Genomic DNA, 23,954 nt, shown 5'->3' with positions numbered 1-23,954 from the left:
CGCTTTGACCGCCAGTCTATCATTGCTACTTGGTACAACAGCGTCTACATGTGTATATATATATCAATCGTCTGAACTACAGTCAGAGTACAACAACCGGGGACTGCAAGCTATAGTACTGTATCTACCGAACACGGCAACTACATACTATGAATCGACCTCTCCATGAGCTCTTCCTCGTCATCCGACGACTCCATCGTCAGATCGATGACTAGACGCTCGACCGTTCGATCATCATGCAGAGCCTCATACACCTCGGACCTATCCGAATCTTCGTTGTCGTTCAAGTCTTGATCAGAATCACTGCTAACGAGGTCGATGATTACCTCGTCAGGGCTCTCGCGACCTTTTCCTTTGCCCTGTTCGCGAACGGTCTTCTTCTTTGTCTGAGGCTGATCGGATGATGTGCTCGAGTCTATTTTGCGCTTGCATCCGTCCTGTCTGGCTTCAAGAACGACCGTAGGTTTATAGGCGGCTTTTGCCCTCTTGCCAAGCCTTGTCCTTGTTGGCGTCACGACCACTCGGCGTGACCTGGTTCGATCTCCATCAGAGGCCTCCAACAACATCCCGGGCCAAGTCGCGGTCATTTGTGAGATCACCCGCTTGAATTCTTTAGAGGGCAAAGAGCAAAAGGTAGGGACCTGAGTGATGAACCGAATCGTTGGCCAGACCATCTCACTGAATAAAGCTTTGAAGAACCACTTGAATTCGTACATGGTCTCAATTGATTCTCGCTCCAATTCGCATGCACCAAGGTAAGCTTCAAAGAGATCAGCAGAGGCCTTCTGCGGTCTCATGCTGGCGATCAGAGGGTCGATGAGGCCATACGAAAGAGCAAGGTAGGAAAAGACATTGTTCGAGAGGACGTCTGAGCGGAACAACTATGGTCGGGATCGTCAGCTGGATGGATCCAGCTTGGACTCACATAGAGCCACTTCTCAATACCTGCCAGCTCAAAAACCTGAGCAATCAAGTTACTCGTCGCTGCGCCTTCCAAGACTGCATCTCCGACCCACGAGAGCCGCTTGATCATATCGGGTCTATCCAGCGTGACGAAGGTCCTCGCGATAGGTGATAATTGGGGCAAAGGAGGCAGAGCGCTGGGCACGTAGTTGAGACAGAGATTGTTCCACCCTCGAGGTGTGGGTGGCAAGCCAGCCTTAAGGCGGGGATGATCAGAACATACTGAGCTGGCCATAGTCGATGAGGATTGCTTGGCAGAATGGCTCCAGGCGAGAATTTTAGGTGAAATCGATAACGGCCGTGTTGGATGTCAAGATGAAGCAAGGGGATCGGATCCAAAGTGCTTCTATCTCCTGATTGACGCTCAACGCCAACGCTCTTTCAGATGTGCAGGTCCCATGACCCATTGTGAGGGACGAGTGAAAGGGAGAAGCAGCTGACTTTCTTTCTACTTGCACTAACCAATTGTGGCACTCAAAGGGCTACATAAACCGCTGACGCTGACTGGGCCAGGTGGGCGGTGAAAGCATCGCTTCTCGCCGGTGTGACTGTCATGAAGACCGGTGAATGCTGTCTAAGCCATGCTAACCCTCCGCTTGACCCAGGGGATGGGTCTCCTCCGCTTCATTCCCATCGCTGAAGTGGTAAAATACCACAGATCCCGAATTCTCCTTCCTAGTGTCCGCCGCAGGCTCCCAATTGACAGACCCAGTGTCGTAGGTAAACTTGATTGCAACGACCGTGCTCTCTGACTCTGCACCGCTGTGAGTCTTTGTCCCGCTTGGATGACGACTCACGAGGGACCATCTCAATCTTGTGCCCTCTACTTCTCAACGCTTGCACGATGTCGTTCGCGAATCCGTCAATCTTGACTCCTTGGTGGTTTGAGGCTTTCTCTAGCTTGGTCGACTCTGGGGAAGCCTGGTTGTGAAGACGACTGGAGCGTACAGCTTCAAATGCGGAGAGACCATAATTCTGAAAGGATTTAGTTCCTGTGGGCGCTCCGAGCTGCTCACCAAGACGTTTTTGACCACCTGAACGTTGCCGGAGATGATAGTGCTTCCTCCGGCTCCGGCTCCTGCTAGCAGGACTCGCCCGTTGTTATCTTCAACAATATATGGACAGCAAGAGCTCAGTGGTCTTCGTCCACCACCGACTGAATTCGTCAGCATCCTCCTTGCATCCTGGACCCACTGTAATTAGCCGAGCATGGCCCATCCTCTCCACAGTCACAGTCACCCTTTATGGCAAAGTCACTCAATGTATCGTTCATCACAAAGCCATAGCCAGGCACGATAATGTGAGAGCCATAGCATTGCCCAACAGTAGAAGTGAGACAAACGATGAGTCCTGAACCGTCTGCAGCGCAAAGCGGCGACGTCCCGTGATCTTCCCCGTTGCGTTTCCGATGTCTACACATCAGCGAGTTCGATTCATTCGACTTGGCCTAACATTGTGCTGGTCTGATAGTATTCCGCCTCTGACGTTTTGCTCTCATCCAGTAGCGAAGACCGCTCTTTGCTGTATGCCGCTTGGATAAACTTTTGCTGCATTTCATCCAGACCCTCGATAAAATCGGGATCTCCAAGTCCATCTCGACCAGGGTATGCGAGCTGATATGTCAGTTTAAAAACCGTACAGGCGTGGCCAACCTTGAGAGCCTCTATCAAGCGATGATAGTCGTTCAAACTCCGGTGTCCGCTGATCTCCATGTGACTCAGGATCTGCAGGGCGTATATCCATATCGAACCGCCTGCAGGAGCCGGCAGGGACCATAAGGCTTTTCCCTGGTAGTCACCTTTCATAGGTTTCACCCAGCTGGTCTTGTAGCCTATGCTTATGAGCACAGGCCGGGATCCGCGACTCACGGGCCATATCATCCATCGTGAGGATTCCGCCTCGATCCTGAACTACTTTAACAGTAGCCTCTGCCATCGGCCCTTCGTAAAAAGCTGCTGAGCCATGATCGGCAATCTCTCTCAGAGTCTTGGCGTATTCGGTACGTCGGACGATTGAGGTTGGGGGGAGGATCTCGTCCGTTCGATCAAACAGCCAATCGTATGACCGATCATGCTCGATATCTGAGCCTCTACGGTTCGTCCGATCGGGAGTGTCCTGGTTATTGGGATCTCCACATAGGTTTGCGGTATACTCATCATCAGTATCGTTACATCTCTAAGCTACTCACGCGATACAAATCCTGCTTCATTTCAAAGCCGTCCTCCGCCAAAGCTATACATTCTTTGAACAACCGCTTCCAAGGCAGCTTGCCATACTTTTTATGTAAGTCTTCGAGGCCTTTCACTACTCCAGGGACCAACACAGCGACTGCATCGCTCTGCTTGAAATCTTTCAACTTGTTGGCGTTCGCCGCGAGCTTTCGTTGACGTCAGCATGCACACATTACACACTACAGGCGGAACCCACCGGTGCACTCTGTCTAAAGTCTAGTCCATCGTAAGTCCCATCAGGCTTTCTGATCAACGCAAACCCCCCGCCTCCAAGGTCTGAATGGTATGGCGAAAGAGTATGCACTGCCAGGGTGGTGGCAATGATCGCGTCGACAGCATTGCCTCCGGCTGCTAGAATACCTCTGCCGATCTCTGAAGCTCTAAGCTGTTCGCATGTGATGACCCCTGATGGCATCGAAGGTGAGTCTGAGAGCGTCCAGACCTGTCGTGTGCATATAACAAGCAAGTATAGAACTGTTCGGGGTGATCGACGAGTAGCTGAAGAGCGAGCGAATGAGCATGTCAACCAAAAAATATAGGAAGCATACAATCAAGGTATGTACGCGATGTCCGGCCAGAGTCCGCAGATCGGAGATCGGGATATTCCAGCAAATCAAAGGGGGGGTGGTACTCCTGGATCGTCTGTGGCACGCTTGAGGCTGCAGAGCACAACTACAAAGGACAATGACGCCTGCGAGAAGGGCAAGCTCATCATAATCAATCTAGTGTAGAATCACGATCTCCAGTGATGTTTCTGAACGCGCAGCGTATGGAAGCATCAAGGTGTCTTCACTGCGTCCTCCCCCCGAAGATCGCTTTCGGGCAAGTGGGTTTGAGCCAGGCTGAGAAGACATTTACCCTGCATGTATGCATTGGTGCACATCACAGGATAGGGCTGAGATCGCTGTACAATTCTGGCAGTGCCTCACTCCTGACATCTGGCCTATGTGGAGTCTGTCGTCATCGAGTCCACGAAGGAGCTTGACCGGTAAGGTCTGCCACATCGACATGGGCAGTGCGAATGATGCACTGGGGCTAACCATCTGCGATATCATGCCCCAGCTCTTGTTTTTCGAACGCTACTGCCTTATCTTCGGCAATGCCATTAGATCCACCACGCTTGGCGGATTTGAGAAGTCGATGTCCGTGAATCTGCGCATGTCAGATTTTACATAGCTGGAGGGGAGGGCATGGCCTACGGCGGTACCCTTCGTGGCAGATCGTCAAAGTCTTCCCAATCCAGCCCTCGACCCTTGAATTCAGTCTTGATGATTCTGGCGAGAAGGTCCCAGACGACGGTGTATCCCTTGGTAGATAAATGTACGCCGTCGCTGAAATCTGAGCGTGTGTATATGCACAGCACCCACATGAATAGTGAACTCAATTCTTGCTCGTTATCTCCTGCTGCTGCAGACATGAGCTCCTGCCAAACATCTGCTGTGGCGATCTTCCAGCCGTATCGGTCGCCTAATCGAGCATTGTTCTCTTCCTCAAGTGCCTTGTACTTCTCACCGACCTCGATCACGGCATCCCTGTACTCCCTGTGCTTCTCAGCAGTTCTGTATTTTTGGTTCTCTTTCGGCATATCAGAGACAACACATGGTCCAGGAGTCATCAAGATGATCGACACAGGAGTCGACGCGACCGCATAAGGGGACTCTGGAGATGTGAGAGCATCGAGGATGATCTCGAGGTTTGAAACGAGTCTGCTTGTAGATTGACTTTGATCGCGTCCAATCACCGAGTCGTTGGTTCCTACTTGTCAGCAGAGGCTTTCGCTTATTGTCTCTTACCCAACCATATTGTAACGAGCCGTATGACCGGGACCTTGTCGGCATCCTCCTTCCTTGCCAGTATTTTGGGCAGCAACGGGACGAACCTGAAGTGAGCGTTTGTCGCTATCTGAACGTACCACTCAGAGTTGAAGCCGCCATAGCCTCTATTTAGGATATCAAGCTTTCGCTGGTATGCCTCTCCAGGATCAGGAGAGCTCCGTAGATGGACCCACCGTTCATCCTCTGTTGCAGATTCCCCGGGGAATCTGTCCGTTGAGTGAGCGAATCGCCCTAGCGTGAGCGTTCGCAAAATAGCAATCAGCTCACCATCAGCAAGATGCAGTCTTGCATGGGCGCCGCCATTCTGTCTTGGACGCACAAGTCCACCTAGCCGCTGTCGCCTATAGGAGATCAAAGCCTTGCAATTTCATCTACTAAACCCGGGCTCTTGACCCGACACCCGCCGGACCGTGTCTTTCCGTAAATCGTCCTCGATTCTTCCGGTGGGCGGAGGATATCTTTCACCGAAGCTGGAGCATGCGTTGATTGTGACACATTATCCACCATCATGGCAAGACCTATCCAGGACTCTGTGGTTCTCATTGTGAGGTTTGACTTGATGGGCTCTACTCATACATCAGGGAGACAGTATCACTTCTCGTCAAGAGGTTCCTGATTCACTTCAGGCCCGCTTTGCAGGTAAGTGCGCCGAGATCCTCACGTTTGTTCCCCTACTCACAGTCCTCCACAGCGGTCTACAGGCGAGACTTCGATGTTCTGAACAGAGGATATGGAGGCTACACTACTCGATTGTGAGCTTTTTCTCCGAGTCGAAGTCCTGACTATAGACTTCTTCCGTTGTTAGACGAATTCTTGTGTCGAAAAGAGGAAGCCGCAGGTCAGAGCCGAATCAGGCTGGCGACAGTCTGGCTAGGTAGGGCTCGAACGATGAGCCGAGACTGACTGAGCACAGGTACCAACGACGCTGTCGTATCTGAAGCTCCAACCGGCCAACACGTCCCTCTGGAGGAATATGCTGCCAACCTGCACAAAATCCTCGATCATCTAACTTCTGGCGAGAGATATCCTATCGTCCCCAACATCATCCTCATCACACCTCCTCCTTGTTACCCCGGGGCATCAACACCGCCCAGTACTGAGCGGGACACAAAGATCACCAAACAGTATGCAGAGGCTGCTAGAAAGGTTGGTGAAGAGTGGAAAGCCAAAAGTGGTAGAGCATGGGCGGTCGAAGTGGTCGATACTTGGGCGGACATGGTCGAAAATGTTGGAGAAGGACAGCCCTTGACGAGGTACCTCACGTGAGTGGCGCGAAGGAAGAACCGTACTTAGACTCAGTGACGGTGTACATCTCACCAAGGCTGGGTACGATGTCGTCTGGGATGGCGTCGTCAAGGCTATCAAGCAAGGCGGACTGAAGGATCGGGGCCTTGACTGGGAGGATCAATCGTTGATGCCTGTGCCAGAGTGAGCGACGAATATGCGAGACATGCTCATCGTGAACAGCTATAGTCAAATTGATGGTCAGAATGCCGAGACCGTCATCAAGGGACTCAAGGGCGATTACTTCAGACATCACTGAAAATGCATACAGATGAAGCAGTCGATGAACACTGACCGGGTCTACTTGGATACATGTTCCTCGAAGAACTGGCGGGGTCAGGTCAGCATGGGAGGAAAAGACCTGACTCACCTGCATCAACGTCTTGGCCGAATCCTTTGGCGTCCGCTCAAAAGTATTGTAGTCGGTGTACACGCACCCGAATCGAGGGCCAAGACCAGAAGCCCATTCAAAGTTGTCCAGGAAACTGGAATTTAAGCATACACAAAGTCCAATCACTCACGACCAGCCAAAGTATGATCGCACATCCACACCGTCTTCCTCGACTGCTTGAAGGATGTTCTCAAGATATCCCTGGTAGTAATCGACACGGTCCTTATCATCTGAAAGATCAACAGTGCAACGTGGAGTATGTCTCACGCAAGCTGGCATGGCATTAGCGAAGCGCGTTACAATTCAACTCACGCTTCCTCCTTTGACATGTCTGACTCGCCCTTGATGGCGAAACCCTGGGTGATCAGAGCCATCAAGAATGAGGCTCACGTTTTCGGTCATATAGATGGGCATTTGATATCGCTTGTAGATCCAGTTGAGAAGTTTGCGCACACCCCATGGTACTGATCTCAGCCATTTGAGTGAGGCTAAGAGTCAGCGAGAATCATGTCAGACACGTACATTCGGTGCCAATCCAGGTGCCATCCTTTCGCTGGTGTCCGTTAATAGTCTTCGTTGCCAGCTCATCATCACCCCCCGCTTGGGTAATGGTGGTGGTATATGTCTACAGCCGTCAGAGGGGTCACGGTACCCGCAACCTACATTCATCCCGTAGAACTGTGATCGTCAGCCTCAATCAGCCGTTGCGGACTCACATCTGAACTGCCCTTGACCAGTCTGATTTCTTCCTCTGTGAAATCTGGCAACCTGTTCCCCAGCATGGTCTTCAAGACCTTGGGATAAGACCCAAGGTAGATCGGGTCGGCGAACCAACCGATGAATCCCAAAAGCCTGTCTTCTTGGGCTTGGATATCTGTATGATCAATTGACAGTCTTTGTTGAGGCTCACTCTCCGGTGTTTCGTCCCATGGCTCTGACCAATCCCCATTCAGAGTAATTCCAATCTGACCATGATATTTCGGTTTGTACTGCTTTCGATAAAGGTCGACTGTATAAGCATGGGCGAGGATCTGGTGATGAGCAGTGATCCAAGGCTCAGTGTTAGACTTGTGCGCCCTGGTCGATCAGCCTCATAGACGATATTACAGACTCACGGTGCGAATTCTCCATACCCGTGACCCAGGATGGAGGTGACGTATGGCTCGTTGAACGTGAGCCAGTTCTTGACCCTATCTCCAAAGCTATCAAAGCAGAGTTTGGCATAGCGGACGTAGTCCTTGACCACCTCAGGACTGTTCCAACCATCATATTTTTCTTGCAGAGCGAGAGGGAGATCCCAACTGAGAGGATGAGCGACACCAACGGACCTCGACTCACTGGTAAATGGTAGCGAATGGGGTCAGACCTTGAGCCAGAAGCTCATCTATCAAGTCATTGTAGAATTTTATCCCCTTTTCATTGACCGGGTCGTCTCGTCCGCCGCGAGGTATCAAACGAGGCCAAGAAATGGAGAATCTGTACGAATTGGCGCCGAGCGATTTCATCACTTTAAGATGCGTTAACCCATGCGCCAGCTCGGTGCCTCACTCGCTACGTCCTCCTTGAACATTCCATAGTGATTACATGTCCTGTTGACGTGTGATCCATCCAAGGTGCGCCCATCCTCACAGAACTTGTCCCAAATCTTGGCAACTCAGTCGGTGGTTTCGAGGCAGTCACTCACGGATGGGCCACGACCGCTCTCCTCTTCAGACTCCTTGCCTCCTCCTTCTATCTGGGCGGCAGCAGTAGCAAAGCCGTACAAGAAGTCTTTGCGAAGGGGCATGGCGGTGGAGCGGGGCAGGTTCAGAAGAGTACAGTGGGTGTTCAGAGCACAATACAATGCAATGATCTTTTGGTTGAAGGAGGATGCTTCGGGCCTTTTTTGCGGACACATTCATGCGGGGTATATATCCGAAAATTCGCCGGCCAAGTCCCCGATCACCACTCTCTCACACTTCCGTCTGGACCTCTGAAGATGGGATTAGTCCATGGGGCAAGTGTAGCAGCCTCGGCCGCTTCTTTTCGGATCAACTCTTCGTTCATCTCTATTCCGAGTCCAGGCCCAGCCAAAAGGGATACCGAACCATTCTTCACTGCAAAGACCTCAGGATTGAGCATGTAGGTGAACAAGTCAAAGCCGCCAGTATTATAGTGCATCTTTGACGGTCAGGTCGATTCCTGCTGTGGACGCTTCTCACCTTCCATGACATTTCACAGACCACGAAATTGGTCGTGCAGAAAGCTATCTGGAGACACGCAGCGAAAGCGAGAGGTCCTGATATGTCAGCAATACTACCGTGACTCGGGGTCCCACCCAAAGGACAGTGCGGGGCGATTCCGATGTCATAAGCTCTGAGCATGTTCAGCAAGGCGCACACACATACTCAGTCGCGCTCACTCTGCCATGGTCGAGATCTTCCTCGTCTCGGAGATGCCACCAGCGTGAGCGATGTCTGGTTGTGCAATATCGATGCAGCCGAGTTCCTTAACGGATAAGCTCTAGCTGAATGTATGTCTCACAAAGTATGGTCTGAAGTCTTCTCGGGTGAAAAGTCGCTCTCCAAGCTTGCAGATTAGCTACGCGCAGGAGCCCTCGCTCACGGCTATGGGGATTGAAATTTGATTGTACAGATCTTTCGTCTCGTTTGGATATCCAGGCAGTAGAGGCTCCTCGATAAAAAGTGGGCGATGAGGTTCCAGCAATTTTGCTAATTGCTTAGCCATGGGCTTATGAAGGCGGCCATGAAAGTCGCTTGGCTCATCAGGTCGAATCCCATCAGATGACTCACAGTCCCGCGTCCATTCCTATGGACTTGACTTCAGCAAGTCGTTGAACCGTCTCGTCAAGAGCATGAGGGGAGTCTAACCATCCGACCTGAAGATGATCAGCCTTGCTTTTTGCAGTCAGGACCCACGGATTCCGTAGCGTTCATCTTGACTCTCGTAAAGCCTTGAGCTTTTCGCACCTTGGCCTGCTCCAACACATCACTGGGGCGATCTCCGCCAATCCTGGACAAATAAGCATCGTTACCCTGAGCTACGCTCACCAGCCATAGACAGGCGCGGTCTCTCTGACTTTGCCTCCTAAGAGCTCCCATACAGGGACGCCAAGCACCTTGCCTTTGATGTCCCAAAGGGCAATATCGATTCTCGGCATCAGCTTTGAGCAATCGCTCAGGCTCACCCGCTAAGTGCGGACATGAGAGTCTAGGAGCTCAGCGTCGGCCGATTCCGCAAACTCACAGCTCCGCCTCGATAGAATCGCAACCGGTGCATGAAAGAGTAGATCTGACATTAGCCCTGTTCGAACACTGCAAGCCCACGTCTTCAATGTTCATGGCGTCCCATCCCTCCAGTCTAGAGCGTAAGCGCCTCTCGGCGGACTGCCCTACCTTCTGGCGATGTCTCTCAAGCTACCCTGGACGGACTCGGTATGACCCTCTAGGGTGCCTTCGCCCCACCCGACAACCCCACCTTCTGTCTCAATCTATCCGTAAGCAGTGGTCGTACAGGTACCTCACTCGGACAAACAGCCATCGGGGTCGGACGTAGAAGTCCTCGATCTTCTTGATCAAGTGAGGGTTCTTTCCCTCATGAGTTGCGCTGGCGTGCGGTTTGGCGGGCTGATGTTGATGGATACCCTTCGCGAACTTTACAGCAAGTTCGGAAGGTGGAAGGTAAGCCGCTTCGCGAGCTGAGATATCGGCTGCCGCCGTGCTAGCTCCTAAAGGCTGGGGTTCGTTCGCAGACATTTCAATGATAGTGCGCTGTAGCTGCGTTTGACAAGGTATATGCAGCACTCAGGAGCTCAAAGACACGCTTCTTCTTGCCGGATCAGCGGTCCGGTTCCGTCCCGAGTTCCATCCCGAATGTTCGGACTGATTTTCGGACCTGTGCGAGCCTTGGCAGCCAAACACATTGTAAACTACCAGTGACACTTGATTTATGGCAACTGGGAACTAGGTACTCTAGGAAATGACGTCCTCACTCTCCCAGCCCCTCCTCTATTGGCTCTCGCAAACCATGGCACAAATGTTATAGATTGGCCGAGACTGGACCAAAGCCGATCGCTGACTGGCTCGTAGAGTGACGCTCGATCAAAGTCTGACAGAACATACGCGGAGCCTTTCGTAGTCAATGTAATCACGTTAACTCCTAGGATATTGACGAGACTCTCCTCAAACACCTCTTTATCGGAGATACCTAGGCCCTCGAAATGATGGTAGCTGTTGTCCAGACCAGCATTGTCGATCGACTCGGCGGTGTAGGTGATTGGCCCACGAGAAACGGTGATCAGATCCTGTCCACTGCGCGGATGAGAAGACAGCAGGCGAACGGGAAGATCGAAGATTTGCTCGAATTGACCGTCTGCTCTGAATGCGAAGCTTGAAAAGCCATCCTCCTGTTCCACCGTTGCGGAGGTCTGTCGTCAGCTCTGGAAGCGTAGGGATGCTTACCTTGACGTTCTCGGCGTAACTTGGGCGCGGGATCCGCACAGCCCATGTCCAGCCCTCTGGCGCGTCGAATTGCCATGACGTCCTTCCATACCATGGCATGTCGGTTTTCATGGTGACAGAGGCTTCCTGACCGTTGCCCAGAGGAATGCGACGTGTAGCTGAGACAAACAGCCAGACGTTCAGGTTGATTGTCTTGGATGCCTCATCCACGATTGCTGACCAAGTATATCCTCCGAGCATTCCGATCGTTCTAGAAAGGTTCGGCGGACAGCAACAAACTTATCGATCAGCAAGTGAGAAGCAGCTGGTCACTCACCTTCGAACCAATCACTTCTTTCGGCGGTCTCATTCCCACACGTAGCAAGCTTGTTCTCGTACGCGAATTTTGTTCCATCCAAAGATCCACCTCCTAGTACAGCATTCAACAGACACAACTCCATGACGTCTCGAGTGGCACCATCAATCTCATGACTCAAGATTCGCTCGCAGGTCATCATACAGGCAATACTGGCGCAAGTTTCTTGATAGCAGCCGCCTTCAGCGGTCGACTGGGGCATGCGATACGGGATTCTCGAAAAGCCCTCCCATCGAGGCTCAGTACCGAATCCTCCAGTGACGTACATCTTGCGGGTCGTTGCGTCGTGCAGAAGACGCTTGGCATCTTTTAGAAACTCCCCGCCTACATCGGCTGCCCCGGTGGTCAGGTAGAAAGCTCTGACTGAGTGACCAAGGATTTCGGTTTGATTGTGTAGGGTATCATGAGCTTGAGAATACCTGAGCGGTCAACATTTTACCATCCTCAAATTTCTCACGTTAGATCAGTCAATTTGTCCATTGTTTGTGGGACACCAGTATCTCCGCCTCGACGATGCTTGGCCTCCCAGACAAAATAGCTCTCTCCGTCCATGTCGGCGGGTTTGGATCCTCGGGCTTCCAAGAGATATGTCGCAAAGGCAAGATGCTTAGGATCCCCAGTCACATGGTAAAGCCGCGACACGGCCAGTTCGAGCTCTGGGTGACCTGGATATCCGTGGAGTTGCGAAGGCTCAGGACCGAATGTCCTGATCAACAAGTCGACATAGCGGATCATACAATTCAGGAATCTCTTGGACCCTGTCCAGTGATAGTGCGCCAGAGCTCCTTCGAGCAGATGACCACAGTTGTCTGAAGTTTCAGTTTCACTCCGTAGCGCTTCACTCACACATCTCGTGTGCATCTCTCAGGTTTCTGAACTTGCCTTCTTTATCGACCACCTGGAAGTAGATATCAAGATAGCCATCCTCAGCTTGCGCCTTTTCGATCTTTTCCACGAGCTCGCCGACTGCGCGCTCGAATGTCTTTGCGAGTTGGGGGTCCACGATGGATCCCGAAGACATGAAGTAAGACACAGCTTCGATCCTAGGTCTCAGCTGTAAGCCCTTTTCCATTCACCTACCATTTCCCAACATCAGACTCCCAGAACAGAGACGGGGGCACACTCTCACGCTGAGGGATTAACAAACGCATAGTACGACAACTCACCAAAGTGCGAGCACCGTGGAAGCGACGGACATTGTACACCTCGTGCCATTTTAGATCGAAAGCATCGTAGCTTCCCTGCTTCTTGAGCTGCTCCAGCTGTGTCTTGAGAACGCTATTCCCGTAGATCGACTGGAGCTTGCCGAAGAATGACGAAGGGGCAATAGCTAATAAGCTTGTCAGGAAATCGTCCAGGTATGTCTTGCTCACCCGTCTGGTCGTAGCTGACTTGAGGGTGTGGTCGTGGACCAGAGACAGCGGCAGCGTGCTTGCTCCTGTGCCCCTTAGGAACGTTCTCTCCGTCGTCGATTCTCATTGCTTGTTCTTTGCGGGAATCGTAAACCATTGGCAACCAGGCGATATTGAAACATCCAAGCAAGCAAGTCACCGTTCAACTTACTCCGACATCTCGGCGAAGCACGCCTCCACCGGCCGCATCTCGGTCTAACTGACCCTCTGCTCTTGTGCCCTTCGGCTCTATTCTACTGGATTACGCCATCCCACAGTGGGGGGGCCCATCCGGAAACTCAATTTAGCCCGAACCAGTACATAAAGTTGGAACTGTCAAGTCCAAGATCAAGACTTGTTCTCTTCTTTTGTAGCCCCGCAATCGCCTAGATAGCTTGTCCTCAAGTCCAAACAGTACCTCATCCAACATGTTCGATAATGCAGTGCCCCCTCCCAGGCCTGCCCTCAACGCGCCGGAGACATTGGCATTGGTGGCACGAGCACAAGAGAGTGACGCCGCTGATCATGCGCTCACTATTCGTCAAGCTTTGCACAAATACAAGAAGGCAGTCTTCTGGGCAATGATGTGGGTGTTGGATCAGTTGATTCTCTGCCACTAGGCTAACAGTGTCACTCATAGCCTCTCGACGAGTCTAGTCATGGAGGTGAGGTTTGATTGTGGGCCTGTCTGATCGATCAGGGCTACGATGTAGTCATCATCACATCCTTCTACGGACAGACACAGTTCAAGAACCAATTCGGGACAGGCATCGATCCCACTACGGGTCAGAAGCTGATAACAGGTAGGTCCAGCCACTCCATGATGACGCTCACCCACAGCTGCTTGGCAATCTGGGCTTTCTAATTCATCCTTGGTGGGCCAGCTGTTTGGACTCATCATCAATGGCTTCTTCCAAGACCGTTTCGGATGTAGAAAAACCCTAATGATTTTCATGGCGTGGATGGCCGCCGCCATTTTCATCCCTTTGTATGTGGCGTGGCAGATGCAGATGCCCCTTCTGACAGTGCCACAGCTTCTCTCGATCCCTGCCCGTTCTCGCGTTTGGCGAGGCCATGTGCGGAATCAGCTGGGGAGTATTCCAGACTTGTGAGTGCATTTGCACTGAGCGCTTCTGACGTCCAGTGTCCACGGCCTACGCTGCTGAAGTTGTACCCACCGTTCTCCGGCCCTACGTGACGGCTTACGTCTGCATGTGCTGGGGTGCTGGAATCCTACTCTCGTCCGGTGTCGTCCGCGCTGTGGCTGGACTTCAGGGCGAATGGGGCTGGAGGCTACCTTTCGCGGTCCAGTGAGTTACAAACCCGTCAATATCCAAGAAGCAGTCATCCCCACTGACATCGTCTGTGAAATAGATGGGTGTGGCCAATCCCTTTGTTCATCTGCGCATATTTTGCCCCCGAATCGCCGTGGAATGCCATCCGAAGACGCAAACCTGAACTCGCCCGTCAAGCTCTGCGTCAGCTCAAGAAGGACACGCCAACGCGAGATGAGGAGATTGAGGCTACTATTGCCTTGATAGAACACACGACTGCTCTCGAAGAAGCAGAGACCGCCGGGGCCACGTATCTTGAATGTTTCAGGGGAACAAACCTCAGGAGAACTGAAATTGTGGGTTTTCCACGTCCGACACGACTGACTTGAAGAACTGTGTTGTTTGGGCAGCACAAATCCTTTGTGGGAACGCCATACTTGGCTACTCCGTAGAGTTCCTTGAACAGGCTGGTTTCTCCGAATTGCAAGCTTTCGATCTCAACATCTCTCTCAGTTGCTGCTACATTGTGGGCGGCATCATCTGCTGGTTCCGTGAGTACACGATCAGAGGAAATTGCTGACAATCAGTTATGGCTCGAATTGGACGGGCCACAATCTATATCGGCGGCTTGATTGGCATGTTTGTCTGCTTAATTGTCATCGGAGGTCTTGGTTTCTCGGACTCTGTACACGCCAAATTAGCCATAGGTATCCTGCTTGTCATCTCGACTCTCATCAACATGATCACGACAGGACCGGCCTGCTACCCTATCGTCGCGGAGACACCAAGTGGACGTCTCAGGTACAAGACCATCGTCATTGGTCGTTTCGTCTACAATCTCACAGGCATTTTCTCAAATTCGGTGACACCCAGGATGCTTTCTCCGACTTCATGGAACTGGGGAGCAAAAAGCGCTCTGTTTTACGCAGGCACCAATCTACTGTGCTTGGTTTGGTGCTACTTTCGACTGCCTGAGACCAAGGATCGATCTTTCGGTGAAATTGACATTCTGTTCGAAAACAAGGTCCCAGCGAGAAAATTCAAGAGCACTGTGGCAGATCAATTCGCTCATTCAGAGGCCGCGATAGAGAAGACTATGGAGATGGAGCACAACGAGAAGAGTATGCGAATGATGAACAATATTGGAGGCGTCGGTGTATGAGCCTTGAAAAGTTGAGCTAAATCGAGTTTTATAGAAAACCAACAGTCGAGATTGTAAATGCATGTAGGGCTGACATGGTCATGTTCGACAGCTTGAGAGTTTCTGGGGGTCTGCCCTCTCGGGAGGAGCTTGTCTGAGGCTGTGTCCATGCTCCCTGAATGGGCGGTATCAAATACATATCAATTGCCACTCGTATAAGGGCAATTCCCGTGCCCGTGTTTCGGCTCATCTGTTACGCCGGACCGATTGCACCATATTTATCGATCTTTCCGTTCCTGCATCTCGCGAGCACCTATGATCTGCGACATGAACACGAGCCCTACTGAGCAGGGTTCCGAAGCAGGGCCATCGAAGCGTGTTGTGACTCGTGCTTGTGATCTATGTCATGAGCGTAAAGTGAAGGTTGGTCTCACAGCTTTACCGGTTCTGACCTTTGTCAGTGTGATGGTCAATTGCCCTGTCGGACTTGCTTGAGGGGTCCTGACCTATGCACCTATGCCAATGTCCCGCGCAAGAAGGGACCAAAGAGGAAAAAGACGAACGAGGGCGATCAAATCCCTCCCGGCACAGAAGATCCATATGACTGGTTCAAGCAAGATGCCATTGTGGATCCCTCGTTCACCGTTCCAACGCCGTCCCAATACGGTGTGCCATATGCGGGCTACCCCACATCACTATCTTGGCCTGATACTGGTCCTTCCCACCCATCGCCATTAGCCATGACGATGCTGGAGACGACGATCATACCGCTGCTTCACACGTTCTACGAGCGCATCTACCGGATGATGCCCATCTTTCCGGCCATTCACATTTTCGGCAGTATCCCGTCTGCATCACACGAGTACCATTTCATCTCAGATAGAACGCGTGATCCATGCTTCATCGCCCTCATCCTCTCCATGGCGGCCCTAGCTTCCATCCATCCCCTTCAGCAGCACGAGATGGCCGCTAAACCGGATAGAGTCCGTCAGGCAATCGGCTTGTTGGAAGAGGCAGAACGACTCCAGCATCAAAAAATTCCGACGCTTGAGCTGATTCTCACAAAGTATCTCGGTTTTGCGACCTGGGGCGAGCTCCAACGGGGCGATCTATCTTCAGCTAAACTGTCCGAAACACTGGAGCTGGCGACAAGCCTACATCTGGACTCTTTCGATCGGATGGGCGATGAGGAAAGCACCAGAAGGTATCAGACGATGCACCATGTCCTAGCTTTGACCGAGATGTAAGTCGATTCGACTCATGCCAATCTGAACCCTTTTGCAGCGTCTCCGCCATATTCAACCCGGTCAAGATCAACGCAATCAATCTACGATGCCTTTCACCGGGTGTTCTGGCGTTGTACGATTGTCGCCTGTCTCGACATTTGCAATGCCTCGCTTCCCTGTTTTCTAATCTGGACGACAGCATATTCTACTGTTGGACGCAGCAGTGTCCAACGCATGAGCGAAAAATGTGCCACCGCCTCGATCGAGCCAGAGTTCTGACACTCCTGCGGGATCTTTCTCAGCCACCACATATCGTCCTGACAGAGGAGATTGACCTCTTATCAGAGTCAGAGAGGGCAGATGTAGTAGTCACATGGCAATGGTTGCGGAATCGAGTTTGGACACTTGCGCATGCCCATCGCTTGACACATCGTGCGAATGACCTCGAGCTCATGCTCTCGGCACCGGAGCTCAGTACCGACTACCCAGTCGATGTGGCGCTGACAACAGTCGAGCTCTGTCGTGCGCTCTCATTTGCCAGTATGGAGACACATGGACGTGGATTTGTTGAGAAGCTGTATAACATCGCTGCGACACCTACGGGACTCTTGGTTGATGATCATCAAGCTTTGCATGGGAAGCTCGCGGATATGGCCAAGACTGAGCAATGGTCAGAGATGATCAAAGCTCTACACCATTTTGTGTCCAGACATCGGCAAGGAGCAGACTTGGCCATGCCTCTGGGTCTGGCTCTTTCAGTAGGACCTGCCTTAGCCCCAGCTGTGGCTGTATAAATACTGTATATTGCCAGGGAAGGGCCTTCTCTGCTCCTCTCTGCGACTACAGAGGTCGATCATGTGGAATTAGGCATCATCTTGGGCATGTATTTCTGCTGTATATGAGCTAGCTTGCTCTACACCATCGTGTTCGACAGCTCTCCTCATGATCAAGCGGACGCCAGCTCACGTGACAAATGATGTGGTTTCGCGGGCCGGTGCGCCGGACCGAGGTATTTCCGGATATCCGAACGGCCAGTCCATTGTCCTCCACTCACCTCCACTCGCCGTGCTTGTTGAGTCTTTACTTCGTCAGCACAAGCGTGAACAGCACTTGCCGCGCATTTCCATATCCTTGTGAGCAAGCCATCACTCTTTCGAGGCGTTGCTGAGCCTTTTCACATCAAAGCTCATCTGTCCTTCGCGTAGCGTCTTCCTTGAATCACTATGGCTCTGCCTCCCCCATCAAGACTCGGACGGTACCGTCTTCTCGGGCCTAATTGTGGCCTGAGAGTATCACCGCTGCAATTGGGGGCCATGTCCATCGGCGAATCCGATGCGGCCACTCTCGGAAGCATGACCAAGGAGAAAGCTTTCGAACTCCTGGATGCCTACTACGATTTGGGAGGAAACTACATTGATACTGCCAATTCATACCAAGCTGAAGATTCGGAAAATTGGATCGGAGAGTGGATGAAGAAGCGTGGAAATAGAGAGGAGTTGGTCCTCGCTACCAAATTTACTTCCAACTACAAGCGAGGCAAAGTGGACAAGCACCCTATTGCAATCAACCGGTGCGCTTGCTCTTTTTGCTGACATTGCTGACGTATTACAGCTCTGGTAACAGCTACCGATCCATGTTCCAGTCGATCGATGCGTCGCTCAAGAAGCTCGGTACCGACTACGTCGATGTGCTTTGTAGGTTGACTCGGTGGGGTACAGCTGACGGACAGACCTGCACTGGTGGGACTGTGAGTGATTCTGGCCGACTCGCCCTGAATCTTCAGGGACGACACCCATCCCCGAGGTCATGCAGGGGCTCAACAATCTGATCAAAATGGGCAAGGTATTGTACCTCGGTATCTCTGACACGCCCGCATGGGTCGTCTCCAAGGCCAATCAATATGCACGAGACCATGGCCTCGCGCCGTTTGTGCTCTACCAAGGGCGATGGTCGGCCGCTGCCAGAGACATCGAAAGGGATATCCTCCCGATGTGTATCTCGGAAGGTGTGTGCGTCTACCGGTGCACTGCTTATCATAGGCATGGGCATCGCACCCTGGGGTGCTATCGGACAAGGCCGATTCCAGCGCAAAAAGGATCAAGGCCAGTCCAAGGACGGACGGAGTTCCATCGCGCTCAACGAGAAGGAGCTCAAGGTAAGTGCCCTGATATGGAGAACGACGCTGAGTATTGAGGTCTCGACCGCGCTCGAAAAGGTTGCCGACGAAATCAAGGTGGAAAGCATCACCGCTGTCGCCCTCGCCTACGTCATGGGCAAATACCCTTACGTCTACCCCATCATTGGCGGGCGAAAGGTCGAGTGAGTGCTGCGTGACGAGTCCACGCCAACTATCAGACACCTCAAGAGCAACATGACTGCCCTTGACTTTTCCTTGACCCGGGAACAGATCAAGGAAATCGATAATGCTCTTCCATTTGATTATGGTCAACCCATGGCCGAGGTATGTCAAGTTTCTGTTTGTGGCGCCACGCTTACGAGGCAAACAGTTCGGTCTCGACCCTCATGTCTTTGGCTATCAGCAACACGCTGCATTGGTCGGAGCTGGATTGGTCGACTATGTGCCCTATCGTCAACCTCTTGACAATGCCAAGCTTCGAGAGAGCGATGCTGCTTCCGCTGAAGCCTTCAAGAATGGCAAGATTTAAGAGGAGCCCGGAAGCAAAATATTATATATACAGGTTGATGTAGATTACCGTAAACGTTTTGATGATCCCCCGATTGCACCTGCGTTGGCGTCGAGCTAGCCCGTGGAGGGTATCGTCCATTCCTTTCTCGTTCTTCTGTACAAAGTTCGCTCTGTTTGTTGTATCATCATCCCGCAGGGGTTCAAGGCCGCTGGATACAGGGTGCTGTCTGTCCAGCCCGTGCCAAGCATCAGTCAGCTTGCGATTTCCCTGCCTGTTCCTCGTGGTCTTGACGCGTAGGGATCGGAATGAGCCCCACTTATGATTCAACGTCCACTCCGATGGCAGGACCCTCAGCAGGACCCTCGGATCAACAAGGACTCGGCATTGGACGACCGAGTGAGGATGTACATCGAGGAAGAGACGTCTCTAGCCATGTGAGTCTAGCGTGCATTGATCACCACGGCGGCGTGGCGGACACTTTTGGTTGTCTCTGAAACGATGGCAAAACACGAGAGATAGAGGGGAAAAAAAGGCCCTCTATCTCCGTGAAGACGAGGAGTGATCTGCCAAGATTGAACAAGGAGGCTGTATCCGTGACTTACCCACTGCGTATAGCGTCCATCTGATCTTCGCACCGCAAAGTCAAATACCGCATCACCCGATCGCACCTCCTCGTCCATAACCGAGGACGACTACCTCGAATCACGTTCTTACCGCTCAAGGACAGCCTTTCCTGCAGGCCTCAACATGTCGACTGGGGAAGACACGCCTCGTGTAGGGCCTTCAGGCTCTCAGCGAGGAGTTCCTCAAACAGCCGTGGGCAGTGGATTCGGTTCACCGCCTCAACAACGAGGTGGATCACTCAGGCCGAGGAATTCGAGATTCAACACGACTGCAGGATCACGGTCCGCTTCTCGCGCACGCCCTCCATTGCCCACGAACAATTCATCTGGAGGTATTGCAAAGCTCGCCGCTGCAGACGATGAGGATGAAGAAGAAGATCGAGGTGCGGCTCTCATCCGACAACGTCAGAAAGAGCGTAAACAACTCCGCAAGGCGAAAGAAAAGGGACGCAAGTTGGCCGAGGGGGATGTGACAGATTCGTCGGCACCCCCGACAAGCTGGAATGGAGAGGGATTCGGCGCGCAACAAGGTCGTCGCTCCGCATCTCGCGCTCGGACTCCCAGTGCGGGTGTTGAGCTTCGTAGGGAAGGTTACTTCGGGACCATGTCGCAAACCGATGGTCGATCGAGTCCATACGATGAGCTCAGACCTCCCTCAATCTACTCGAGCACTGCAGATGAGGACGATGAGACGGCACAGGACAATGCCAGTGTCGTCAATGAAGTCGTTCAAGAAATTGTCGAACAGGCTGCAGAAGAAGAAGGCTCCGACCAGGATGGCGATGGTAGCGGGGAGGGCGATGAGGGCGTCACGCTCAAGGACAGGCAAGACGTGGGTAGCGGTCTACCAGATGCTTGCTCACACATAGGCTCTCAATATTGAACACCCCTTTGGTCTACCCATCTGGAAACCTGCGCTGTATCGCAAATCGCGTACTGTCACGCGCAATGCCGAATCCGCTCTACACTCCATTCCCTCTGCAGCAGCTGAACGGCATCTTCTACCGGGTAACCTTCTATGGACCGTCATGTTTGGGTGGTGGATGGCTATCGCCTGTTTCTTCGTTGCTGTTTTGGTTTCTGGCGCCGAGGTCCTCGGAGGGGGACGGGGAGGATACGGCAAGACGCTCCGTGGACTGGCGTGGTATATTGGTTGGCCGTTCGGCAAGTATGTCGAGGGCGAAGGAGGTCCAGACGATTCCAGCAGCGAGAGTAGCGGTTATGGCACGGCCAAGCCATCCTCACAGCGACATCCATCGTCCGGTTCTGCCGTGACCATTCGAGACAACCGTCCCCAAGATGAAGAAGCGCCTGACACCGCAGCGACTGTCAAGCCAGCCTCAACCTCTGTCTCATTTGCTCCAGTCAAACCTACAAACCGTGACGCACTCCGAGACCTCGACCAAGAAGCCATGGACGAAAGGGCACCGCTACTCTTGCGAGATCCAACGTATCCCGCTTTTCGACGACCACGCAACAGCAGAGCCAAGTTTCTCGGTCGATTGATCTATTGGCCTGGATTCTTTCTCATCGTGGCTCCTGTCATGCTGACTGTCTGCCTCATTTGCTGGGGCTTGGTCATCACCATTCCCATGGCCAAGCTCAATTGGGCCCTGCTAAAGCTGCTCTACTCTCGCCCATTGGAAATCAACTTCAACTCGGCGCCCAAGATTCCAGTGTCAGATCCCGAGGACTCATCTGATCCAGGCAACGAGTCCGGCAGCACGACCATGGCTGGAAGTGGATCTGGCTCCTCTCCCGACGGCCGAGCATACAAATTCAAGGCAGCCCGTTTAACCGCCGGTCAGAGTGCACCGACGCCGGGATACCAATCCACGGTGCTACTGTGTACGTACCGTGCAGTCGGTCTCCAGTACTACAAGTATACCGTCGGCGGTGTGAACATCATGTTCATCAACCTCTTGCCTTTGGTATTCTTTACGATCTTTGACGCCTTTGTCCTCTTGCCGGCCGCTCAGCGTTCGGAACACCGCGGCCACACGCCTGATCCATTCTTCGCATTCATCACTTCTCAAGCGCTCATCTTTGTGCTTTCTCTCGCCTCCGTCATTCCCCTCTCGTACTTTATCGGTATGGCTGTGGCTTCTATCTCGGCACAGTCGTCCATCGGGATGGGTGCAGTCATCAACGCCACCTTTGGATCAATCATCGAAATTATACTCTATGGTATTGCTTTGACTCAAGGCAAGGGGCGATTGGTTGAAGGATCCATCATTGGCAGTATCCTTGCTGGTGTGTTGTTGATGCCCGGAGCGAGTATGTGTTCGGGTGCTCTGAAGAAGAAGGAGCAGAAATTCAACGCAAAGAGCGCAGGGGTGACAAGTACAATGTTGATCATGGCCATCATTGGGACGTTGACGCCTACAATGTTTTATCAGACCTATGGATCAGTAAGTCGAGACTTCAGGGCCTCGCTCACATCTAGTTCGAGCTCCACTGCAGTGGATGCCCGGCAAAACATGGTCAAATCCACGCTGAAGAAGCTTGGAAATGTACTAGCTGCGTATACGAGCATCCCGATCCTGCCAGCGATCCATTCTACCAGGATCAAGTCAAGACGTTGATGTACATGTGTGCGGGTATACTCCTCTTCGTACGTATATTGACAAAGACGATGGCTCACACCCAGTCATACCTCATCGGACTGTGGTTCTCCCTTCGTACCCACGCAGCGCAAATCTATCAGAACCCTCAACAGCTCATGAAGGCCGAGGAGAGTGCCGCTCTCCACCCTGCCATCCGCTCAACACTGAACCAACGCGTGTCTCCACAAGCACTGATGCAGCACATTCTTCCGCTCCATAAGGGCGCAAACAGCCTCAATGCGAGTCAGCTCAATAGTCCCATCCTCTCCACATCGCAGCAGCCAACATTGCGACTCGGCAAGTCGAATCACCCTGCCATTGGTGGCACACCACAATCTCAACGTGTCAAGAGCGCGCCACTGTCAGCGGAAAGGATGCCAATGCACGACGATTCTCAGCCTCAATCCCGTCTCGCTAGCGGGGCATACAATCTGCCTCAAGGATACTCACCATTCCTGGACACTGTAGACAGAGATATGAAGCAGCATCATTTGGCACCGATGAGCTTGCCTTCTACGCTCACGACTGAAGACTTCACTCGAGCTGTCGCGGTCGCTACCGTCTCTGCTCTTCGTCATCAGGGAAGCATCATCAATGGCCATTCAAGACGGGAGAGATCCACTCAGGGCCCCGCTCATAATGAGGAGGAAGAACATGGAGGGCATGAGGCGCCAAGTTGGACGAGAGGAGTCAGTGCGGGCGTTCTATTGGGATGCACGCTGCTGTATGCGATCATTGCTGGTGAGTGTACCGAGTCAGGCAACGGCTGATGCGTGCCAGAAATCCTTGTCGACGTGGTGGATGTCGTCCTTCATGGATCTGGAATCGATGAAAAGTTCCTGGGACTCACATTGTTCGCCCTCGTCCCCAACACGACCGAGTTCATGAACGCCATGTCTTTCGCTATAAATGGCAACATTGCCTTGAGGTGGGTGGTGTTGATGACGACACTGACGCCTCAGTATGGAAATTGGATCCGCCTACGCTCTTCAAGTCTGTCTGCTTCAGATTCCCGCCATGGTAGCTTTCAGCGCATTTTATGATCCAGCCAAGTTGGGAGATGTTGTGGATACATTTACGTGGGTCCGCCACTTATAGGATTGTGCTGACTCGATAGACTCATCTTTCCTCGTTGGGATGTCATCGCCATCATCTTATCCATCTTCTTGTTGACTTACACTTACATTGAAGCGAGGAGTAACTATCATCGAGGGTCCATCTTAGTCCTAGCGTGAGTGCTTTCTTTCCGTACCATGTCTGACGCGATTCCAGCTACGTTGTTCTCATCATGGGCTTTTACTATGCCCCGCTTCGGTCTCAAGGCGACGTGGATGTGGATCCTGACGTAGTCTTTGGTCATGAGGCCCAGGTAACGACCAACTTGAGCACTCGTTTCTCTGCCTTGTGGATCTGAGGATTGCGTTTTTGTACCGACTATCACGTTCGCATCATGTTTGTTCCCACCAGCCCTAAACCCTTCCCTGTATCCTTTGTCGATCGTGATGAGATATGCATCCTACTGGACT

At 52.3% G+C, this 23,954-nt stretch overlaps 11 protein-coding genes across 11 annotated transcripts; 5 read left to right on the top strand and 6 right to left on the bottom strand.

Moving 5' to 3' along the window:
- Positions 1-1,418, bottom strand: BD324DRAFT_97359 (hypothetical protein). Its single transcript, XM_022019292.1, has 2 exons — positions 926-1,418; positions 1-881 (listed from the first exon to the last, which is right to left on the bottom strand). The coding sequence occupies exons 1-2, from the start codon at positions 1,196-1,198 to the stop codon at positions 141-143; spliced, it is 1,014 nt and encodes a 337-aa protein (XP_021869612.1). The 5' UTR covers positions 1,199-1,418; the 3' UTR covers positions 1-140.
- BD324DRAFT_632772 (gamma-glutamyltranspeptidase) lies at positions 1,385-4,076 on the bottom strand. Its single transcript, XM_022016557.1, has 9 exons — positions 3,391-4,076; positions 3,152-3,340; positions 2,832-3,114; positions 2,616-2,794; positions 2,416-2,576; positions 2,158-2,375; positions 1,980-2,119; positions 1,761-1,938; positions 1,385-1,717 (listed from the first exon to the last, which is right to left on the bottom strand). Exons 1-9 carry the CDS (start codon positions 3,607-3,609, stop codon positions 1,548-1,550), a joined length of 1,737 nt encoding a protein of 578 aa, XP_021869611.1. The 5' UTR covers positions 3,610-4,076; the 3' UTR covers positions 1,385-1,547.
- Positions 4,077-5,387, bottom strand: BD324DRAFT_632768 (SGNH hydrolase-type esterase domain-containing protein). The gene is made up of 7 exons (XM_022016556.1): positions 5,297-5,387; positions 5,203-5,260; positions 5,107-5,167; positions 4,988-5,073; positions 4,562-4,949; positions 4,394-4,525; positions 4,077-4,346 (listed from the first exon to the last, which is right to left on the bottom strand). Exons 1-7 carry the CDS (start codon positions 5,330-5,332, stop codon positions 4,274-4,276), a joined length of 834 nt encoding a protein of 277 aa, XP_021869610.1. The 5' UTR covers positions 5,333-5,387; the 3' UTR covers positions 4,077-4,273.
- BD324DRAFT_632766 (SGNH hydrolase-type esterase domain-containing protein) lies at positions 5,388-6,569 on the top strand. Its single transcript, XM_022016555.1, has 6 exons — positions 5,388-5,573; positions 5,611-5,668; positions 5,721-5,781; positions 5,818-5,903; positions 5,943-6,291; positions 6,329-6,569. Exons 1-6 carry the CDS (start codon positions 5,538-5,540, stop codon positions 6,459-6,461), a joined length of 723 nt encoding a protein of 240 aa, XP_021869609.1. The 5' UTR covers positions 5,388-5,537; the 3' UTR covers positions 6,462-6,569.
- Positions 6,570-8,573, bottom strand: BD324DRAFT_632764 (beta-glucosidase 1A). The gene is made up of 14 exons (XM_022016554.1): positions 8,389-8,573; positions 8,253-8,349; positions 8,043-8,211; positions 7,820-8,005; positions 7,615-7,781; positions 7,421-7,578; positions 7,368-7,382; positions 7,227-7,329; positions 7,095-7,192; positions 7,017-7,060; positions 6,972-6,976; positions 6,835-6,934; positions 6,684-6,798; positions 6,570-6,640 (listed from the first exon to the last, which is right to left on the bottom strand). The coding sequence occupies exons 1-14, from the start codon at positions 8,488-8,490 to the stop codon at positions 6,614-6,616; spliced, it is 1,386 nt and encodes a 461-aa protein (XP_021869608.1). The 5' UTR covers positions 8,491-8,573; the 3' UTR covers positions 6,570-6,613.
- On the bottom strand, positions 8,557-10,503 carry BD324DRAFT_632756 (putative mandelate racemase/muconate lactonizing enzyme). The gene is made up of 14 exons (XM_022016553.1): positions 10,229-10,503; positions 10,100-10,194; positions 10,031-10,064; positions 9,951-9,995; positions 9,892-9,914; positions 9,755-9,856; positions 9,623-9,716; positions 9,497-9,582; positions 9,309-9,459; positions 9,228-9,272; positions 9,106-9,191; positions 9,022-9,059; positions 8,906-8,982; positions 8,557-8,864 (listed from the first exon to the last, which is right to left on the bottom strand). Exons 1-14 carry the CDS (start codon positions 10,457-10,459, stop codon positions 8,646-8,648), a joined length of 1,326 nt encoding a protein of 441 aa, XP_021869607.1. The 5' UTR covers positions 10,460-10,503; the 3' UTR covers positions 8,557-8,645.
- A 112-nt stretch (positions 10,504-10,615) lies between these two features.
- BD324DRAFT_632751 (hypothetical protein) lies at positions 10,616-13,241 on the bottom strand. The gene is made up of 8 exons (XM_022016552.1): positions 12,893-13,241; positions 12,686-12,849; positions 12,600-12,649; positions 12,366-12,562; positions 11,977-12,328; positions 11,481-11,938; positions 11,165-11,442; positions 10,616-11,130 (listed from the first exon to the last, which is right to left on the bottom strand). The coding sequence occupies exons 1-8, from the start codon at positions 13,026-13,028 to the stop codon at positions 10,651-10,653; spliced, it is 2,115 nt and encodes a 704-aa protein (XP_021869606.1). The 5' UTR covers positions 13,029-13,241; the 3' UTR covers positions 10,616-10,650.
- Position 13,242: 1 nt separating this feature from the next.
- On the top strand, positions 13,243-15,421 carry BD324DRAFT_603546 (general substrate transporter). Its single transcript, XM_022013962.1, has 9 exons — positions 13,243-13,496; positions 13,551-13,575; positions 13,611-13,713; positions 13,751-13,898; positions 13,945-14,018; positions 14,055-14,220; positions 14,285-14,540; positions 14,576-14,735; positions 14,772-15,421. Exons 1-9 carry the CDS (start codon positions 13,339-13,341, stop codon positions 15,344-15,346), a joined length of 1,665 nt encoding a protein of 554 aa, XP_021869605.1. The 5' UTR covers positions 13,243-13,338; the 3' UTR covers positions 15,347-15,421.
- A 186-nt stretch (positions 15,422-15,607) lies between these two features.
- BD324DRAFT_632748 (hypothetical protein) lies at positions 15,608-17,454 on the top strand. The gene is made up of 3 exons (XM_022016551.1): positions 15,608-15,748; positions 15,787-16,568; positions 16,610-17,454. The coding sequence occupies exons 1-3, from the start codon at positions 15,641-15,643 to the stop codon at positions 17,343-17,345; spliced, it is 1,626 nt and encodes a 541-aa protein (XP_021869604.1). The 5' UTR covers positions 15,608-15,640; the 3' UTR covers positions 17,346-17,454.
- Positions 17,455-17,627: 173 nt separating this feature from the next.
- On the top strand, positions 17,628-19,294 carry BD324DRAFT_632744 (NADP-dependent oxidoreductase domain-containing protein). Its single transcript, XM_022016550.1, has 9 exons — positions 17,628-17,684; positions 17,737-18,121; positions 18,163-18,245; positions 18,281-18,298; positions 18,335-18,556; positions 18,591-18,706; positions 18,746-18,870; positions 18,907-19,012; positions 19,059-19,294. The coding sequence occupies exons 2-9, from the start codon at positions 17,775-17,777 to the stop codon at positions 19,215-19,217; spliced, it is 1,176 nt and encodes a 391-aa protein (XP_021869603.1). The 5' UTR covers positions 17,628-17,684; positions 17,737-17,774; the 3' UTR covers positions 19,218-19,294.
- Positions 19,295-19,610: 316 nt separating this feature from the next.
- On the top strand, positions 19,611-23,953 carry BD324DRAFT_632740 (hypothetical protein). The gene is made up of 8 exons (XM_022016549.1): positions 19,611-20,654; positions 20,692-22,233; positions 22,269-22,436; positions 22,473-23,169; positions 23,209-23,356; positions 23,391-23,507; positions 23,546-23,659; positions 23,701-23,953. Exons 1-8 carry the CDS (start codon positions 19,947-19,949, stop codon positions 23,840-23,842), a joined length of 3,636 nt encoding a protein of 1,211 aa, XP_021869602.1. The 5' UTR covers positions 19,611-19,946; the 3' UTR covers positions 23,843-23,953.
- The last annotated feature ends 1 nt before the right edge of the window (position 23,954 follows it).

The sequence above is a fragment of the Kockovaella imperatae genome (assembly GCF_002102565.1).
Source record: "Kockovaella imperatae strain NRRL Y-17943 chromosome Unknown BD324scaffold_11, whole genome shotgun sequence".
Classification (NCBI taxonomy): Eukaryota; Fungi; Basidiomycota; class Tremellomycetes; order Tremellales; family Cuniculitremaceae; genus Kockovaella; species Kockovaella imperatae.
This window is presented reverse-complemented; position numbering and strand designations above follow the sequence as displayed.